This window comes from Dasypus novemcinctus, chromosome 14 (assembly GCF_030445035.2).
Source record: "Dasypus novemcinctus isolate mDasNov1 chromosome 14, mDasNov1.1.hap2, whole genome shotgun sequence".
Taxonomy (NCBI): Eukaryota; Metazoa; Chordata; class Mammalia; order Cingulata; family Dasypodidae; genus Dasypus; species Dasypus novemcinctus.
In genome coordinates, this window is record NC_080686.1 from 104,028,058 (window position 1) to 104,047,649 (window position 19,592).

The 19,592-nt window shown below is 56.3% G+C and overlaps 1 protein-coding gene across 1 annotated transcript in view; it reads right to left on the minus strand.

The window, feature by feature from the left end:
- The window catches only part of AGO2 (argonaute RISC catalytic component 2), a 108,765-nt gene extending 89,992 nt beyond the window's left edge, over positions 1-18,773 (minus strand). Inside the window, 1 exon segment of the mRNA XM_058276091.2 lies at positions 18,696-18,773. Within this exon segment, the coding sequence (XP_058132074.1) occupies positions 18,696-18,717 (22 nt within the window). The 5' untranslated portion in view covers positions 18,718-18,773.
- Between the last annotated feature and the right edge of the window lie 819 nt (positions 18,774-19,592).

A 19,592-nucleotide genomic window follows, 5' to 3' on the forward strand; every position in this document is an offset into this window, starting at 1 on the left:
CCTGAAGAAGCCCCGGACCCGTGCGCGCCCGAGGCAGGGCAGCGCGGCCGGCCAGCCGCTCCACACCCGGGCGTGCGGCCCAGCGGCGGCCCGTCCCCCCGGGGCCCAGCACGGGCCGCCACAGCACCCGGTCAAGCTGCCACACCCCGGAGGCGTGCGGGGTCAAGCTGCCAGACCCCGGAGGCGTGCGGGGCGCGTAGGCGGGGCGTCTCAGGGCACACTGCTGCCGCGGCCGCTCTGCGGGTCTCGCGGGCCCGGGACAGCGCTCAGAAGCGCCCGACACGCAGCCCTCGCTGCCGCTGCGGGAGGAGTGGGCCCGGCTGGTCTCCCCTGCCCTCACCCAAGGCCATGCCCGCGGCCCGGAGCTTCACCTGCGGGATGCCTGTCGCCCTCCCGAGATTGTGCCCCCGCCACGGCATCACCTGCGGAGCGCTGCCACCCGTGGGCACACGGTCTTCAGCCGCCCCCTTGCCAAGCGCAGGGAGTGGGGAGATCCCCTCTTACAATAACCAGAGCGCACACGCACTGAGGAGGCGGGCGGCGGCGCACCCTTCCAGGGCAGGGTCCGCACCCCGACCCTCCTCCGCCTGCCGGCGCCTCGGACCCCCCGAGGGACAGCGGCCCCACACAGCAGGCACTAAGTGACCCTCTGGGGAAGCGGATTTGGCTCAATGGATAGGGCGTCCCCTACCACATGGGAGGTCCAGGGTTCAAACCCCGGGCCTCCTTGACCCGTGTGGAGCTGGCCCATGCGCAGTGCTGATGTGCGCAAGGAGTGCCCCTGCCACGCAGGGGTGTCCCCCGCGTAGAGGAGCCCCACGTGCAAGGAGTGCGCCCCGTAAGGAGAGCCACCCAGCGCGAAAGGAAGTGCAGCCTGCCCAGGAATGATGCCGCACACATGGAGAGCTGACACAACAAGATGATGCAAGGAAAAGAAACACAGATTCCCGTGCCGCTGACGACAACAGAAGCGGACAAAGAAGACACAGCAAACAGACACAGAGAACAGACAACCAGGGTGGGGGAAAGGGAGAGAAACAAATAAATAAATAAATCTTTAAAAAATAAAATAAAAAGTAGTGAACTGTGTATTATAAAAAAAAAATAGAGACACAGATTCCCAGTGCCGCTGGTAAGGATAGAAGGGGTCACAGAAGAACACACAGCGAATGGCCAAAGAGAGCAGACAAGGGGGGGGGGGAGGGAAGGGGAGAGAAAATAAAATAAAATAAAATAAAGTGAGCCTCTGGCGCACGGCGGGTTCGGTAACGCAAAGCCAAAGCGCCCACGAGAAACGGGAGTGCCCGGTCCCTGCCTGATAACCAGTATTTTCCGGACAGAATAAAAGGGGACCGCGGTGGGAACGCGTCTGGTTTTGAACCTCGGCAGAGGTTTCTGGAGACAAAGACACGTGACCTGGAACCCTGCCCTGCCCGGGGGCGCGTCTGCGTCTCAGGTCGGATGCGCCCCGCGGCCCTGCCGCCGGGAGACCCCTCCGCGCGGTGGCCTGCTTCGAGTTAGGGCGCACTGGCGAGTCGCAGCGCTGCGAGGTCTGCTGGCTTCCTTCTGGGCCTTTGTTTAGAAAACAATGTCCAAGCAAAGCACTTGGACCAAACACCAGAGACCCTTAGAAGAACGACAGGCGCTATCTGCTGCGTTCAGAGGCGGGGGTTTATGAAAAGCACGTGCGGGCCGCGCGCGTCCAGCTCCACTTGCCCGGGTGTGGCGCTGGGCGGGGAGCGGCTGGCCGCTGTGGGCGGGCCTCCCCCCAACACGACCGAAGACCCTACGGCCCAGCGGAAGGGCTGCCGCGCCGGGCACGCTCGGGGGACCGCGGGGGGGGGGGGGAGGGGGGCGTCCCAGGGTCGGCAGGGAGCCACCCAGGTCCTTGCAAGTAGCCCTGCACAACACTGACACCCCATCTGGTCCAGGCTGGACGGGGGACCCTGAGGAACGCGGCCCGCAGCCCCAGCAGCACCCCGACACACGCTGCCTTCCAAGCACGGCCCTGCGTTCCTGGGGCGGGCACCGGGACGCCGCGTGCACCCTGGCACAGCCAGTGCCTTGACGTGCACCACACACAGACTGCACGGGAGGCATGTCCAGGGGGCAACGCGTTTTACCTTCACGGCAGCGATTGCCGCCACTGTTTCAACGATCGTAATCTAATTATAGCATTAATGATCATGTAATGAATACAATCAGGACAATCACTGGTGTGTAATATAAGGAATAACTATGATCAGTGGTTACCTGAATTATGATCAATAATCACCTAGTGTAAGTAAACATCATTCTATATTATACAGAAATAAAATACAATCCATTATATTAATAGCTATTAAGAGTTACAACAGGACAGCATTTTATACCAGCAGATAATTTAATTATAGCAACAGATAACGTACGCTTTCCACCCCCATTTCACAGAGCAGGGCAGGGGCACAGGGGACCCACGATGAGGCTTCCAGGCTGTGAGCCGGGAACACTGGAGCTGCTGCCTCCACTGCTTCCCACACCCCGACACAGCCTGCTACCGGGGTCTCCCCGGAGGGCAAAGCACCCTGGGGTGATGGGTATTCATTCCTCTCTCCCCTCAGCCTCGGGGTGCCGCTCCCCCAGCGGGTGTGCAGCTGACGTCTGCAGAGAGCACACGCGAGGCTGGCCCGCGTGACGTGTGCGTCAGCTCCCAGCGGGGGGGTCTCTGGGAAGTAACCCCTTAGGAAACAGAGGCTGCTGGTGCCCAAGAGCCTGCAGCCACGACGCGTCCACCACACTCACGCCCACCCCCGCCGAGCGCTGAGCAGTGCTCCGCCCTCCCCGGGGACAGTCCTGCCCTTTGGGAGCTGACGGTTAGCACGTTAGCAGGGGAAGGGGCACCAAGTCACCCGACCGCCTCGCTGGAGACTGAGAACGTGCTCTGAGGGGCGAGAAGGCGAGCCACGAGTAGGCGAGCGGGACGATACATCAGCAGCCGAGGCCAAGAGGCCGCGGCAGGGAGAACGGCCTAGGGGAACTCAGTGCTTTCTGCGTGGTTTTTCTGTAAATCTACAACTTCTCTTACAAGAACAAAACTCAGCAGCTGTCAGGAGTGTTCGGTGTCTCCCAGGCACTGGAGCTCAGCTCACCATCCCACTCAGTGTCCACTGTGAATCCCTGAGGGAAGTACGTTACTGGGTCCGTTTCACCCGACGTGGAAACCGAGGCACAGGAAGGCGGGGTGTGGGGGCCCACCACGGCCGCACAGCGAGGAGGTGGTGTCCCACAGAGTGGCACCCCAGCTGTCCCCCCCACCATTCTGTCCCTTGGAGCCACCGTCAGAGCTGAGTCTACTACCGTCATCTTTTTTTACCGTAAAAATTGTGAACATGGGTCTGCGGTCCCCCCACCCCAAAAAATGCACAGCACTCAGAAATGTTCAAGACATTTGGTGGAAAAGAACAATACAAAATTATAAATGTAGGCTGATTCCAACTATATCCATATAGGTACAGGGAAAAAGTCTGGAAGCAAACATACATTAACAGGTATTCCTTGTAAGGAACATTATGGGTCATTTTTCCTTTTATTCCTATGTATTCTAAATTCTTTGAAATCTGCATGAGTTCCTTTCATCATGAAAGGAGGAAGAACTTTAAAAAAAAAAAAAAAACAGAATTAAGAGGCTACACTGCCTGGGGTCCCAGGACACACTATGAGAAAAGTGTGGTGAAAACCCATGGAATGGGGGGGCAGGAGCGCCCTGCTCTTTGAGAGTACAGCTGCTCTGCTTTCTTCTCATCCCCTAAACCACCCTGAGCTTAGGGCCCCAGTGCAGAACCAATGAGCACGCGGTGGGACTCTAACTCAGTTCAGTGTCTACAAGTAGCAATCAGCCGCCACCTGGCATGCAGTGGCAACTGTTACTGAGCCGTAGGACTCTAACCCTGCGCTGGGTCTACATGTAGCAATCAGCCGCCACCTGGCATGCAGTGGCAACTGTTACCAGCCTCTATTCCTGGGCTCTGGCAGACTTGCTAACAACTCTGCGGAGCAACTCTTAACATCTACTCCAGCAGCAACTCTGGAGAAAAGAGCGAGGGTTCTGACTCCCTTTGATCTGCTTCAGATTTTAACTGAAACGTGAATTTAATAAAAGTTTGTTTTCCACTCCAGGCTATTTATCATCACCCGCAAAGCTAACTGGATTTCTTCTATACCAGAAGAACCAGATGCAAGGACACACAAAAGCAATCGTGCAGCGTGGCCTACGAGATCTTCAATGCACGGCTCAGCCCCTAGCTGGGAGAGAAGGGAGCAGAGAAGGCAGAGGACAGCGGGGCGTGAGTGGGAGGAGAGGGCTGCTAGGACCCCTGGTAACCCCAGCGGGGACAGTCAGCGCCCTCTCGCCCCAGCTCCCTTGCCTTCCCGCTCCCTCCTTCCTGGCCTGGCTCCCACCTCTTCCCCTCGCACTGCTTGCTGCGTCCTCTGTTTCCTCCCTCGCTCTCGCCCACTCCACTGAAGCCACGCCAGGCCCTGCCCAGGCCAGTTGGTCAGCGACCACTCCCCCCTCTTCCCGAGGCTGCCTGCCTATTTCCTCTCGGCAGGGGGAGTGGAAAGGATCACTCACTGGGTCCAGGCCCCCTGAGCAAAGTGAGGGAAACTGAGAGTGGAAGGAGGGGCCCACAGCACCCAGTTTAGAAGAGCCCCTGAAGTTAGGAATACCTGGACTCAGAAAACTAAAACCGACTTTACACGCAGGCAAGATAATCCATTCGAAAGATTTAAGTGCGTGCCCATAACTAGCCCAGGTGTCGGGGGAGATGTGACCCCCAAAGCTTCTTTGTAAGTGATTTATAGATGAAATACACGCGTGGTAAAAATTAACAAAGAAAACAATGAAAAGCACAAACCTAACAGGCTACTGCAGCTGTGTTATCATTTCATTAATTGAAAAGTCACCATACACATCTGTTCTTGCCAGAGCAGGAGCTCCGCGAACCTCAGCCAAGGGTACCTGAAGGAAGCCCATAACGTGCCCCCGGCTCGGGTTCCTCCGCGCCCCCAACAGCCTAAGGTCGGGCCGACCTGCCACCTCTGGGGGTCCTGGGCGGCAGACCCCAGCAAAGCCCGCTCAGCACCGCCAGGCACTGCCCTCCACCTTCTCCTCCTGCCCTGGACCTCATCACCTACACTTACCACTCCAGGAACACCAGAAAAGCCAACTGCTCTGGTCCAGGTTCCGCCCCCTCCCAGCTCAGACCCGGAAATCCCGCCTGCTTACGAGACATCTCTGCTCGGGGGCTTTGGAGGCGTCTCCTAATAACTGCCCTCGGTGTTTCTTGCAAAAAAAAAACCAGAACGAAACAAAACAAAGTCAAACCTGAAACTGGCCAAATCTACAAAGCAGCAAATTAAAAATTCACAGGAAATAAAGGGACAGAGGGGCATGTTAAACTTTACCACAGGGATGAAAAGCAAAATCTAGACTGTGGGAAACTCAGCAAATTTCAAAGGGAAATAAAGGGAGGAATTTATAGATTAAAGGACACGTACGAGGCAGTGGAATACAGAGACTTTATTTAGAGCCTGATTCAAAATGGGCCATGACATTTGAGACAAGTGGAAACGTGAACACCCTGGGTATATGACGATACTAAGAAATTCTTGTTAATTCTAGGGATGAGGATGGTATTACTGTCATGGTTTTTAAAGATAACACATCTTTTTAGAGATAAATTCTAAAATAGCCATGAAATTATAAAAAGCACAAACATGCAAGAATGAAAGTGGGGGTTGGCCCGGCTGACACATACATGCACAAACTTCTGTCATTAAAACTGCAGCGCTACCAAGTGAACAGACACATCACCCAGTGGAACACGCCAGAAAGCTCAAAAAACTGGCAGGTGGAACTTTAGTCTGTGATAAAGATGGCACCTCAAATCACTGGGGCCGAGGCGGCCTTTTTAATTAATAGTGCAGGGGAAATGGGTAGCCAATTTGAAAAAGATAAAATTAGATCCATACTGCCCACCATACCCAAGAGCAAACTCCAAATAGATAAAGGCTCTAATTGTGAAAAGAAAAGGAAAGAAAGAAACCACACAAGTACTAGAGCAAAACACGTGGGAAATCCTCTTTAACCTGAGTAGGGAACAGCTTCTAACTAGGACTCAAAAGCCTGAGGCAATAAAAGACTTCATATAAAATTTTATTACATAAAAATTAACAATTTTAACATGGCTAAAAGCAACATAAAGTCAAGAGATAATGGACCTATTGGAAGAAAATATTTGCCACATATATCAGACTAAGGCTTAAAGTTCCTACTACATAAAGGACTCTTAAGAACTGGCACAGAACCCAAACCCTGATAGGAAAATGGGGGGAAAAAGACACAGATGATTCACACACATACACAAAAGATATAAAATCATATTTTAAAAAGTGTTCAAACTCACTCATAATTGGAGAGATATACACTGAAGCAATACTTAAACACCACTTCTCACCTATCAGGCTGGTGAAAATGCAAAAGTATAACACAATCTCCTGGCGGGGCCCTGGGGTCATCCCCCCAAGGAATCAAAGCAGAGGTGCGTTATTTATTATCACATTGTATATGCAAAACCTTGAGGAAGAAAAGGCACAGGGCCGCTCACAGCACAGACTAAGTGTGCTGCACACACAGTGGACGGCCAGGCCGCCATAAAAGATGCGGGAAGATGTCAAATTCCAAGAGGGGCGCATCATACAAAAGCCCTGGCCAGTCCTCCTCAAAACTGGTAAAGCAAGAAGTCTGAGAAACTGTCACCACCAAGAGGAGCCTAAGGGGACCGGACAAATGAGTGGAACGGGGGATCGGGGATAGAAGTTGGGACAGAAGTCACGAGAGAAAGCCGGTGGAGCGGAGGCGCAGAGCCAGCCTTCTGGGGCTTGTGGGTTTACGCAGCTCTGACTCTTAGAACGTGAAAAGTGATTCAGTGACCTCAACCAGGATGGGGGACATGCAAAATGGAATAAAATCAGTAACAACCGAACCTATTATCAGTGACACAGCACTGGGTGGGGGGGGGGGGCAGAGGAGCAACAAGCTAAAGAACTCAGGAAAACAACGCCTGCCTGCCCGCTGGAAGGCTGAAGACAAGGCGGTCGTACACACAGCGTGCTCCTGCTAGCAAGTTCGCTTCTCACAGGCATGAGAGATAGTGATTCTGAAACTGCTTTCTGTACATACCATATGCACACAAACACATAAATATATTGGGGATAAAGAGAGCAAGGTTTCTCACTATCTGATAAAGAAGCCATAGAAAAGGAAAAGGGAAGGCTAGAATTAACTCTGTGGTGTTGGACTAAAATCAGAAGTACCAGTATGAACTCGAGGTTTTTGTTTTTTGTTAGTTTTTTTTGTGAAAACCTTGTCTTTTTTTTTTTTTTAAGATTTATTTATTTCTCTCCCCTTCCCCTCCCCCCACCCCGGTTGTCTGTTCTCTGTGTCTATTTGCTGCATCTTCTTTGTCCGCTTCCGTCGTTGTCAGCGGCACAGGAATCCGTGTTTCTTTTCCTTGCGTCATCTTGTTGTGTCAGCTCTCCGTGTGTGCGGCGCCATTCCTGGGCAGGCTGCACTTTCTTTTGCGCTGGGCAGCTCTCCTTACGGGGCGCACTCCTTGTGCCTGGGGCTTCCCTACGCAGGGGACACCCCTGGGTGGCAGGGCACTCCTTGCGCGCATCAGCACTGCACATGGGCCAGCTGCACACGGGTCAAGGAGGCCCGGGGTTTGAACTGTGGACCTCCCATGTGGTAAAGATGCCCTAACCACTGGGCCAAGTCCACCACCCGTGGTTTTTGATATATATCACACGCACACAGGAATAGATACAGAAATAAATACAGATGTGTCTGTACATGTGTGTTGGTATAAACACACATTCCCTAGCCTGGTGTACTGAGAAGCAAAGTGAAGAGCTCAGATCAAACCCGTCCTCCAGTCAAGGGAACCAGGGCTCTTGATGAAATGTGTGATTCCAGGGAATCAGGCACAGGGAAAATCCAAGGTTAGCTGGGAGCATCTTCAGGTCCAGAAAGAAATGCTCAAAAAATGATGGGGCACGCTGAAAGGACACGGAAGCAACTCAAAAAGTTGAGCTTAGTGCCAAGGTCACTAAAGATAAAGTCTGGGGAGGGGTCACAGATTGGAGAAGACAAAGGAAATGCAAAGATGACAAATGCAAAGTGGGACCCTGGAAGGTGTCCTGGCCAGGATAATGGACAGCAGCCCGACGATGTCGGAATCTGAGCAAGACCTGCACATCAGTTCACAGGTCTGCGCCAGGTTACCTTTCTACCCTCTGACATTACTCCACACGGCCGCCAACCTGGACGTAGCGCTTTCCTCCAAACAAGATTTCATTCACGGACTCTCTTCTGTCTTCAGAATATACCCCAAACCAAACAGTCAATATGGGGAAGTTTCAACTCACAGAAGTAGAAACAGAATATCAGCATTTTGCAAGCCCTGATGAATTCATGGGTCAGGCAGTGACCAGCAGCAGGTGCTAACAGCTGCCAACAGCAACAGCAGCTGCTGCGGTACAACCAGACAGAAAATGCTTCTCGACAGAACTGTCACCTGACGTGTTCCTGCCAAGAGAAGTGCACTGTGCACCAGACCAAGCCTCCCCCGTGCTGACGACCCACCTGCAGGAAATCCCCAGGTGGGAGGAAGGCCTCGAGCTCCACCCAGGTGCAGCCAGCGAGTCCAGGTGGTGGGGCCCTGGACAGGACAAACGACCCACTTTCTTCAGCAAATCAGTAGCAAGGGGTGGGGGAGATGAAGAGACTTCGGCCAGCGGCTGTTAGGACTGCCAGGGTGGAGGCGCAGGGGGTGACAGCTACTGCGCACAGGTGTTTCTTTTTTAAGGGTAGGACAAGTCTGTTCAAAATTAAGATAGTGGTGAATACACTAAGATACACTGAATTGTATACTTTAAATGGGTGTACGTTTAAAGGTGAAAAATACATATACAGGGGAATCATACCTTAAGATAACCGTTTCTAGAAACAGACATTTAGGAGGCACGTCAACCAGTCACAATGTGGCCTTTACTTGGATCCTGAGTCAATCACCTGTTACAATAAAACCCGTACCATGTGGGAAATGGAGACCTGCACACAGCCTGCGCAGCTGACGACACGGGAAGGGCTGCTCTGAAGGGCTGCTAGCTGCTCTGTGGTTACAGGAGGGGAAGGCACAGGGACACACACCCTTGCCTTGCAGGTAGGTACCCTGAAATATCTGCAAATGAAATGCTATGGGGGAGACGATGTAGCTCAGTGGTTGAAGGCCTGTTTCCCACATACAGGTCCCACGTTCAATTCCCGGGACTGCCTGGAAAAAAGAAAGTAAAAGCCAAAAGCTATGACTGGGATTTGAATCAAAATAATGAGGCAAGTGGAATGTGAGCAAGGGTGCAGATGAAGCAGGAAGGGGTCACTGTCGCAGCACCCCCGCACGGTGACGATCACCTGCGCCCTCCTCCATGCAGGCCTCCTGGCTTCCATCCTGCCCGTCAGTGTGTTCCTAACACAGCAACCAGAGAGATCCTCTTAAAAACAAAGTCAGCCAGCATCCCTGCTCCACTCGATGCGCCCTCCCTCAGGACCCCTGGACTCCCCGTTTGCTCCTCTCAAGTCCATGATCCAAGCCCAGCTACACAACGCACCCCCCTGCCCACCCTGCTCACCAGGGCGGCCCACCTCCTGCCCTCACCCAGTCCCCCGGCCAGCTCCAGGCTGGGCAATGAATTTACCCGTGTTTGTCTTGTTTTGACCCTCCGAGCCCCTCAGGCCCGACCCAGGCCTGCTGTGCTGCCGCCTCATCACAGTCACACTGGCGGGAACCCCCGTCCCTCCAAGTCCAACTCAAATGAAAACCTCCCTGGCCCCCTGGTGCTCCAGCCAGAAGCAACCCGGCTCCTGAAAGCAGGAGCGCCCCACTGCAGCAGTGTGACGTGGTTAGGAATTCCCAAAAGAGATACTGGATTACGCCTGTAATCTGGTCTCTACCTGGGCATGATTAAGTTATGATTAGGGCTTTGATTGGACCACGTCATTAGGGCGTTGTCCACCAAGGGGTGGGGACTCAGACAAAAGGCATGGCCAAGGGCAGAGCTGAGGGTTTTTGATGTTGGGAGTTTGATGCTGAAGCTGGAGCCCCAGGGAGAGAGAGCGTTCTCCTGACAGTCCACAGCTGACCTTGTGGAGAGAGGCAACGCCTAGAGAGCCCCACAGTCTGCAGCTGCCCCTGTGGAGGAACCAGAGGAGCGGAGCCCAGAGGAACCCAGTCTTGCTCCAAATAGACTTTGGTGAGGGAAGGAACTTATGCTTTATGGCCTGGTGTCTGCAAGCTCCTATACCAAATAAATGCCCTTTTTTAAAACCAACCAGTTTCTGGTGTATTGCATCAGCACCCGTTTGGCTGACTAACACAGCCACCTTCTCCAACATCTGGTAACTGTCCCAGGTCCTGTATTCCACTGCAAGGAGGGCTGTGTCTGGTTCACCCAGAAATGCTCCCGAAGATCCTGAGAGAACGCCGTGCACTCAGGGGAGTCAACAGTCAGATCCGACCAGCCCGTCCCCCAAGAGCTCAGACTCTGGGGTCCTCATCTTTCTACTAGTGTCACCCTCTCATCTCCCTGAATGAACTACACATTAATTCATCACATTTGGGCACCCACTGTGGACCAGCTTCTCGGAGGGCAGCTGGTGAGTAAAATAAACTCAACCCTTGCCCTTTGGGGCAAACTACCAAAGATATCGGGGTTGGGGAGACATTGGAGAACAGGCATACCCTCGATACGCCCCACTTAGACAAAAAAGGCTTCACGGCAGCCAGCCGCCTCCAGCCACAAGCCCCTCCCCTACCTCCCAGCCTCCAGCTCCCACGCGGTGCCGGTTCACCCCAGAAGCTTTCCACGCCTACAGCTCAGGTAACTTGCGCTTTCTGAGGAAGCTTCCGAGTCTAGAATGGCTGTTCTTGCAGAGCCACGGGCTTCAACGCTCACGAACCACGTGTGCTGAAGCCCACAGGGAGAGAGGGAGGGTGGGGCCAGCCGCCACCTACCCAGTGTCCTGCGCCCACCGCGTCCCACACCACCATGCCCTACGCCCACCACATCCCACGCCCACCGTGACCCAGGCAGTGTCCCACGCCCACCGCACCCCAGGCCCCCCAGTCCCACACAGTGTTCCACGCCCACGGTGTCCCATGCCCACCGCATCGCATGCAGTGTCCCACACCCACCATGTCCCACGCAGTGTCCTGCGCCCACCGTGTCCCACACCCACTGTGTCCCAGTGTCCCATGCCTACCGCATCCCATGCCCACCACGTCCCACACCCACTGCATCCCACGCCCACCGCCTCCCACCACCTCTCGCTGACAGAGCCATTCCGGAGTCACCATGTGAAGCCACTAGAGACGGAAGGCTGTGCTTTCGGGTGCAGCTTCTGCCCACCCCCGCAAGCCGGGTGGGCCCACGGCCACGCCAGCCTCCCTGCAGGCGCTCAGCCATGCCCAACCTAGGTCTGTGCCGGCAGGACGGGCCAGGCACGTGGGCACCGAGGCCGCCGTGTCCCTCCCTGGCGTCAGGTCTCCAAAGTGGTTTCTCGGGGACGTGGCTTTTAAACCTTTTCCTTTTCCTTCACCGCTCCCCAAACGAGACCCAGAGGTATCCAAGAGGACCAGAAGAGGCGGGAGTGAGAGCCAGGTGAGAGCTCGGCTTCCCTCCTCTGCAGGGCACCGTGGAACAGGAGGGAGAGGGGCAGCTCTGGCGCACAAGCAGCCGCCTCTGAGCGCGCGTAACTCAGCAGGCACTTCCCACGAGCCCAGCTCCCTGCAGCAACGTGCCTCACTGTCCCCTCTGCTCAGAGCCCCCCCACCGCGGAGCGGAGTGGAGGGAGCGGAGGGAGCGGAGGGGGAGGAGCCTGAGGCTCAGAGGCCGATGGGGGGCGGGGGCGCTGAGAAGGGGTGGGGCAGGCGCCGGGCGCTCCAGCAGCCTGGCACCCGGGCTTTCTCCCCACTTTTTACCTGCATTACTCCATCAATTGCTTTGTTCCTACAAACATGGAAGCAATGGCACCAGCACCTGCCAGTCCTAAGGCTGGTTATAAAATCGCAGCCTCGGCCAAGATTTTGGCCTGCTTGGCATGGGCAGCCCAAGCTCCACCGGGGAACCTCGAGCGCTGCACAAAGGTAAGCTCTGCCTGCTGTCTGCGCCCGGGCGCAGGGACAGCCAACCCAAAGCACCGGCGAGCGAGCACGGCCGCTCCCGCCACGCGCCCTTTGGGCCTGCAGGGGCTGGGCTAGCTGAGGGCCACCACCTGAGTCCAGGAAAAACCCCAGGCCCTTGGACCATCCCAGCAAAGGCCGTCACTTGAGGCTGCACCTCCAGACAAGGCAACGCCACGTTGTAAAGATAAACCGCCAACGGTCGTGTTATCTGAGTTGCGTGAGTAAAACCTGACAGTACCTCCAATTACTCTGGCCTGTGGACCTTCCCATGCTGACCTTTCTACGGGCAGCTGCGACAGGAAAGCGCACTCTGTAAACGAACTCTCCAAGTTACCCTCACTGCAGAAACACCAGAATACCTTGGAAAACGACAAAAATATTGCACCTTGGGACAAGGCCTCATCTCTGAGGAGCCGGGCTTGCAACAGAGAGTCGGGTTGGGGACAGCCCGGGCGCCCGAGGGGCCCCTTTCCCAGCCCTGCTCTCCAGCTTCATTTCTGCTCACCGGCTTCGTTTCTGCTCACAAAGAGGCAGCAGAACTGTGCTCCCTGAGAATTTACTGAAGGGGAAGCGGACATGGCTCAACTGATAGAGCGTCCGCCTACCACATGGGAGGTCCAGGGTTCAAACCCCGGGCCTCCTGACCCGTGTGGAGCTGGTCTATGCGCAGCGCTGCTGCGTTGCAAGGAGGTCCGTGCCACAAAGGGGTGTCCCGCGTGTAGGGGAGCCCCACGCGCAAGGAGTGTGCCCCACAAGAAGAGCCGCCCCATGTGAAAAAAAATAAAAGTACAGCCTGCCCAGGAGTGGTGCCGCACACACAGAGAGCTGATGCAGCAAGATGACGCAACAAAAAGAAACACAGTTTCCCAGTACCACTGAGGGTGCGAGCAGACACAGATGAACACACAGCGAATTGACACAAAGAGCAGACAACGGGGGGGCGAAGGGGGAGCGGAAGGGGAGAGGAATTAAAAAGAAAAAAGAAAAAAGAAAAAAAACTTACTGAAGGCCACCCTGAAAAAACCTTTCACATCCCTTGTGTCCCCCTCTGCCCTGGCCAGGGAGTGAGGCGTGTGTGCAAGCATGCGCATCCGTGTGTGCATGTGCCCGTGCGAGTATAGTTTTAATTCCCTTTGCAGCTGTAATGCTCTGCAGGGTGTTTAGCAGCATGGATGCCGCTAGGAAATGCCGGACTCCGGTAGCTGGAGTGCATGTCATGTGATGCAATAAAAAGAAAAGAAGCGCCGTGGGCTGCTAGGGCCCAGGCCAGGGCAGCGCCACGACCAGGTGCTGAGGCTGAACCCCGGCCCTGGCAGCGGCTGCGTGGCCCCTGAGGACACCCGGCTGAGCCGCGCTCGCAGCCCAGGCTCCTCCGCCACGAGGCTCGTGGGCAGGGGGGCAGGGCGGGGCCAGGTCACAGAAGGGAGGTGGGCGTCCAAATGCCTCCCTTCACGGAGGAGGAAACTGAGAGCCACGGAAGAGGACGGGCAGACATCATGGGACGAGACGAGGACCAGCCAGAGCTAAGCAGAGGGGCTCCCTGCCTGTCTGTCCACCCACTGCCCCGTGCGACCTGACCCGGAGGACTGGACGAGGAAGATAAAAGGTGGGGCCCTGAGCTCTTCACCCAGCACCCCGAGAGCCTGGCAGGACTCTCTGGTTCTCACGGCCCCCCACCACCCCTAGCCTCTAGGTGACAGGAGAAGTGTTGCCCAGATGCACCTTTTGATATAAATCAGGGGCCACGTCTCAAAGACTCCATCCCCGTGCTCTTCCAACTTTAGGACAACTTCAGCAAGCACGAAGTAACTCAAGAGCGAGGCCAGTGGAAAATGCCCAAACCTGTTATTTTTGAGCTAATGTGCAAGCCTAAGGTCTCTCCAGTGCCTTCCGTCAGGGAGAACAACCCCCCAAACACGCCAACACCCCGCCCCTCCACCCCTCACCGCCCCCCCCCCCCCCCGCTCAGGCCTGTTGTCCCTGGTGAATAATCAAGAGCTCCCAGTTCAGAGATAAACTGTACGCTCCCAGGGGTACAGATGTCAAAAGATAAGTTAGGAGGACGTGGCATTTGGTCACAAAAACCTTGAGGGGGAAAAGCGGAGGGAAAAAACCTGAAGACTGTAGCTTGATGATGTTTTGCCACAGCAAAAGCTGGCTTTGACGGGACCGGTGGGAAGCGGCAAGGGACACGGGAGTAACTGCAGCACAGGCGCTGGGGCGCGGGACGTGTGGACGTGTGCCAGAGGGGCGACAACTGAGGAAAAGATAATGACGCGGGGACGGCCAGTCGAGAGGAACGGCCAGGAGCAGATAAGGAGAGACGGGGAGTGGAGGAGAGAGCCGTGTCCCCCGACCCAAACCTGGGGAGGCCAAGAAGCCACCCCGTCTGAGTAACTATGAGGCAAACTGCCCAACAGTCACAGCCACCATTCGTAGTTTCTACACGTTAGAAAACGTCGCTTCCACTGAAGGAGCACCGCGGAAGCACCGGCGTCTGCTGGCACCGAAGAATTACAGACGCCAAGTGACCACCCAGAGACACCTCACGAGAAGTGCGCCTAAGACCACTGGGCCGGGATTCAAGTCCGCAGCCTCCCGCAGCGACAGAGAAACCAAAAAGACTGATCATGAACAATGGGGTTCCTTTTAGAACCAAAGAAAGTGGGAGGTGGGGAGGAGATATACATAACTTGAAGATTATTTAAAACTTCTAATGTCTACAAGTCAACAGCAGGAAGAAAACAAAGAGTGGGTCTAGCTCTAGAGTCTAGATTCAACAGCTCAAGAGACATAAAATGAAATGTAAAGTGTGCACTTTTATTAAAACTCAGGATCCAAAACAACCAACTGAAAACATCATTGGTGAGACAATGAGAGAAACTGATTCTGACTGGTAAGGGTGACAGTGGCACTGGGTTAAGACGATGTCCCTTTGCTTTAAATGTGCAGTTAAATATGTCGGGATAGGTGAAAGGACACATCTGGAATTTGCTTTAGAATTTAAGAAGGGGGAGAGGAAGGAGTCTATTTTATGCAAACGTGCAAAATGTTGAGAATTGCTGAGTATCAGTGATGGTGGACGATTTGTTGTACTTTTGTGTGTTTTATGTTTATTCCATCACAGAAGCTATAAGAAAAGCAAATGCTACGTTTCCAGGTTCCCAATAACACTCCATGTAAGGAAAACACCCTTCCTCGGGCTGCCTGTGCAGCAGAGCGTTACATAACTTCCATCAGAGAGGCTCAACTCAACTGGCATGGCTAACTTTTGACACAGGAATTAGAATTTAACCATGAAAAGTTAACCCAAAAAAATCTTCTTAAAATCTCCCGGGGAAAAATAAAAATGAGTAAAAATAAAAGCTGCGCTTCAGGACTTGCAGTTCTTACCGTCGTTCCTCCGTGCTCATTTAAATTCCCCCTCAATGTTCTTACAGCTCTAAGCGGGAGGCGGCACAAGTAATGCCAGCCATTCCCCTGCCTTCCAGCTCACGGCAGCCTCAGGGCGGCAGAGGGCAGGCAGTGGCTACTTTCAGTGAAACAGTGGGGGGGGGGGGAGGGCAGGGGCAGGAGGAGTTAAATGGTACCAGAAACCACTCCTGAATCAGTTAATCTCAAAGACAAAATCCTGTGTAGGAAACTCTCATACCATATTTAGAGGTCACAAAGTTACTTTGTAGCAAATGGGAGAGGAGGCTAGCTAGCTCCCTTGACTTGGAGTAGAATAAAGCCAATAAAAACAGTCGGTTTGGAGTATGCAATAGCTCAGACACCACCATGTAAAAGCTTTAAGTGGTTTAAAAAAATCAAACTTATTTGTCCATTAATGAAAGTTCTAGGTCACTAGGGAATCCAGTAGTTTCATTAGAATCCAAATAGTTCAAACAACGAAGAAGTGGTAACATGCTTAACTTTAAGAGTCCAGCTCTTAATTTGGATATGTAAAAGTATTCCTTTGTCACAGTTATAATGTAGACCTAATATGAGCTTTTTAAAAATTAATTTACTAAGTTATTTAAAAAATATTTTGAAATTGGAAGTAGCAAAACTGTAATCATTCTTCAATTTACTTTGAGCTTCTCATTATGCTAAAATAGGAAATGTTATATGAAAAGGCATCTCAATGAGGAGACTCTATTCCAAAAATTCCTTTTAAACAAAATTGCAAGTCCTAGCGTGTGGAATAAAATGTAACTGCACCACAGCCTAAGTACAGCGCACCTACAACCTTCCCCCCGGGTGCATTCCCATCCTGCCATGTGCTAAGGATTATCCTAAAGACCCACTCGTGTTTTTCAACCAAGGCTGTCCCATTCGAGAGCAGGTTTTGCCTGAACTTGTATCCCTCTCACTAACCATGCCACAAGGCCAAGGCCGTACCACAGTGGGATTCTTCAAAAAGTAGGTAGTGACCAGAACGGGCCAGGAGACCCGGGACGAAAGCACTGGTTTCTACACAAGAGACAAGAAAAAAGCCAAGCGCTCTTCAGGAAACTCTCACTTCAATTACACGAGTGTGTTCTGGTCTAAACCTAACAGGTGCTTCTGACTGTGGGTCAAGGTCAGAAAAGATTGAGAGCCGCTCGCTGAGGAGCAGCTCCAGAGAAGCAGCTTGGGAGTCAGAGCGTTCCCATGCTCTCCGGTGAGATGACCTTGGCGAAGTTCTTAACCTCTCGGCTGGCTCTCACCAAAACGAAGAATCCAGCAGCAGCTAGCTGCCAACTGGATTAAATTACACGTGAAACACTTAGCAGAAAGCCCTGACCTTCCTCAAGGTGCTTCATTTTTTTTTCTGGGCCTCCAACTTTTAAGCATAAAAACTGAAGGCAAAGAAAAGATGCAGGGAGCCGTGGCTAACACGTGGGGTGCGTCCCTTTCTGGGGGTCACTGGAGACCCTCACTCAACATGGTGGGGAAATGCCTGCCCGAGGTCTCAAGAAGCCAGGATAGGACCCCAGGGCTTGTGATAAGAGCCAGCTGGGGCTGGGGGCACCTCCCAGGGCAGGCAGCTGACACTCCTCCATCCCAGGGCTTGGCCTTGGAGAAGCTTTCTACCCGACAGTGCCACCAAGCAGGGACACTCAGAATTCACCAGGCAGAGAGCGCTCTGGACACCTGAGCAGACCCAGCCGTGGGCACCGAGCCGAAGGGCCCCCGGGGGCCAGCCCAGGGGCCTTGGAGCAGGTCTGGGGCAGGGTGGCAGCCGGGCAGGGAATGCAAATGCAGCCAGCAGGGCCGGGCGCGGGGCCTGCAGCCGCCTGGGGTCTGGCGGACAAAGGGAGCAGGCAGTGCCCGGTCCCAGGGGCAGGGCTGGAGGGGCAGGGGAGCAGCCACGTGTCTGGCGGGAGAAAGCAAAAGGCATTTTCACATTTGACCATTTTCTGGCCCAGCGAGTTAACGGCCCTTTTCACCCTTTTGGGATGTGTTACTGTTTCAAGTTTTTGTGTGTGTTTTTTTAAAAAACTTTTCCAAAGAAGAGAGAGGCTGACTGGAGAGGAGTGCTAAGAAAGTCAACAGATCGCCTCCCTGCTTCTATAAGACCGCAAAGGGCAACTGGCAACTCCGAGTCAGAACCTAGAACGTGGGCTACCAGGGGTGGGGGCGGGAGATGGGAATCTGAGGCTGAAATTGGTTTAAACTGGGGGTTCTCTTGGGGAGGACGGCCGGGGGGGACGGCAGCGCCCACGGGAAGGTACTTAACAGCCCGGAATTGCATATTTGAATGTGGTTAAAAAGGGAACTGCACAAGACCGTGAACGCCAAGTTAAAGCAGGGGCTACAGTTACTGATACAATGACAGAAATGCGCTTTCCTGGCTCTAACAGGCACCGCACCGAGGCGCGGGGAGCCGGGCTCCGCGCCACGGCTGTGCCCTAAGCCCACAACTTCTCCAACAATCATTTGTTAAAAAGGCGATCAGCGCTCGAGCCGGCAAGACCGCGCGGCCGGCGGGGTCCGGGCCCGGGCCCGCGCCCCTCCAGCCCAGGGTCCCGACTCCCACCGCCGCCCGCCCCGCGCCGCCTTCCCGCCGCCTCCCGCGCGGGGCCGGGGGCGCCGGCGGCCGGAAAACCCCAACCCAGCGCGCCCGGCCCCGCCGCGGGGCCCCGGCCCGAGCAGCCGCTCCGCTCGCCCCGCGCCCGCGGCCCGCCCGCCGGCCCCCGGCCCCGCGCCCGCGCCTGCGGGGCGGCCGGCGGCCAGGCGGGCTCGGGGCTCGGCCGGGGCCTGGGCCTAGCCGCCGCGCGGCGCTCCAGGCCCGGCCCGCAGGCCCCGCGCGCTCGCCTGCCAGGCCCGGGCGGCCGCCGGGGGCCGCGGGGCGCGGGGCAACGGCCGGGGCGCCCGCGCGGGGCCCGCCAACGGCCGCGGGGCCAGGGCGCGGGGCCCGGCCCGCCGCCGCCCGCCGCGCGCACTCACCGGGGCCGGCTCCCGAGTACATGGTGGCGTCGCCGAGGGGCTCCGGGCCCGAGGGGCGGCCGCGCGCGCGCCACGGGCCCCGACGCCGCCAGCCGCGAGGGAGCCGCCGGCCGCACGATCCGCCCCGGCGCGGCCGCCTCGCCAAACAGGTTTACCCGACGCGGCCCGGGCGGCGGGCGGAGGCGGCGGCGGGCGGGAGCGAGAGCGGGAGGGGGGGGAGGGGAGGAGGGAGGGGAGGGAGGGAGAGAGGAGGAGGGGGAGGAGGGAGGGGAGGGGATGGGGGGGAGGAAGGAGGGGGAGGGGGAGGGGAGAGGGAGGGGAAGAAGAGGAGGGAGGGGGAGAGGGAGGGGAGGGGAGGGAGGGGAGGGAGGGGAGGGGGAGGGGAGGGGAGGGGGAGGGCGGGCCAAGCGGGAGGGGGCGGGTGGGAGCGGGAGGCGGCGGCGTGCGCGCGCTCGCCCAGGGAGGCCCGAGCGCGCGCGGGCAGCGGCCTGGTGGGGGGCCGCGCGGGCCCCTGGGGGCGCCGAGCCCCGCGGAGCGGCGGAGGCGGGGGCTGGGGCGGGGCTGGGGCGGGGCTGGGCTCGGGGGCCGGGGCCGGGGGCGCCCCCGCCGCGGCGGGCGGAGAGCGGGGCCTGTGCGGGCGCTCGGCCGGGCGGGCCTCGCCTGGCGCCCGGAGGCCGGGAAGGGAAGGGGAGGAGGCGCTCCGGGGTCGGGCCGCACGGCGCCCGGGGGTCCCCGACGGCTGGCGGGGGGCCTTCCCCGCCCTCGCCCCCACCCCACCCCGGGGCGGGCGTACTTGGGCGGAAGGTCGGGGGCCGCGCCGGGGCCTGGCGGGCGCGCACTCGGAGGGAACCCGCGAGCCGGGCCGCTTCCTCCGGCGCCCGCGGCTCCTGTCCACTG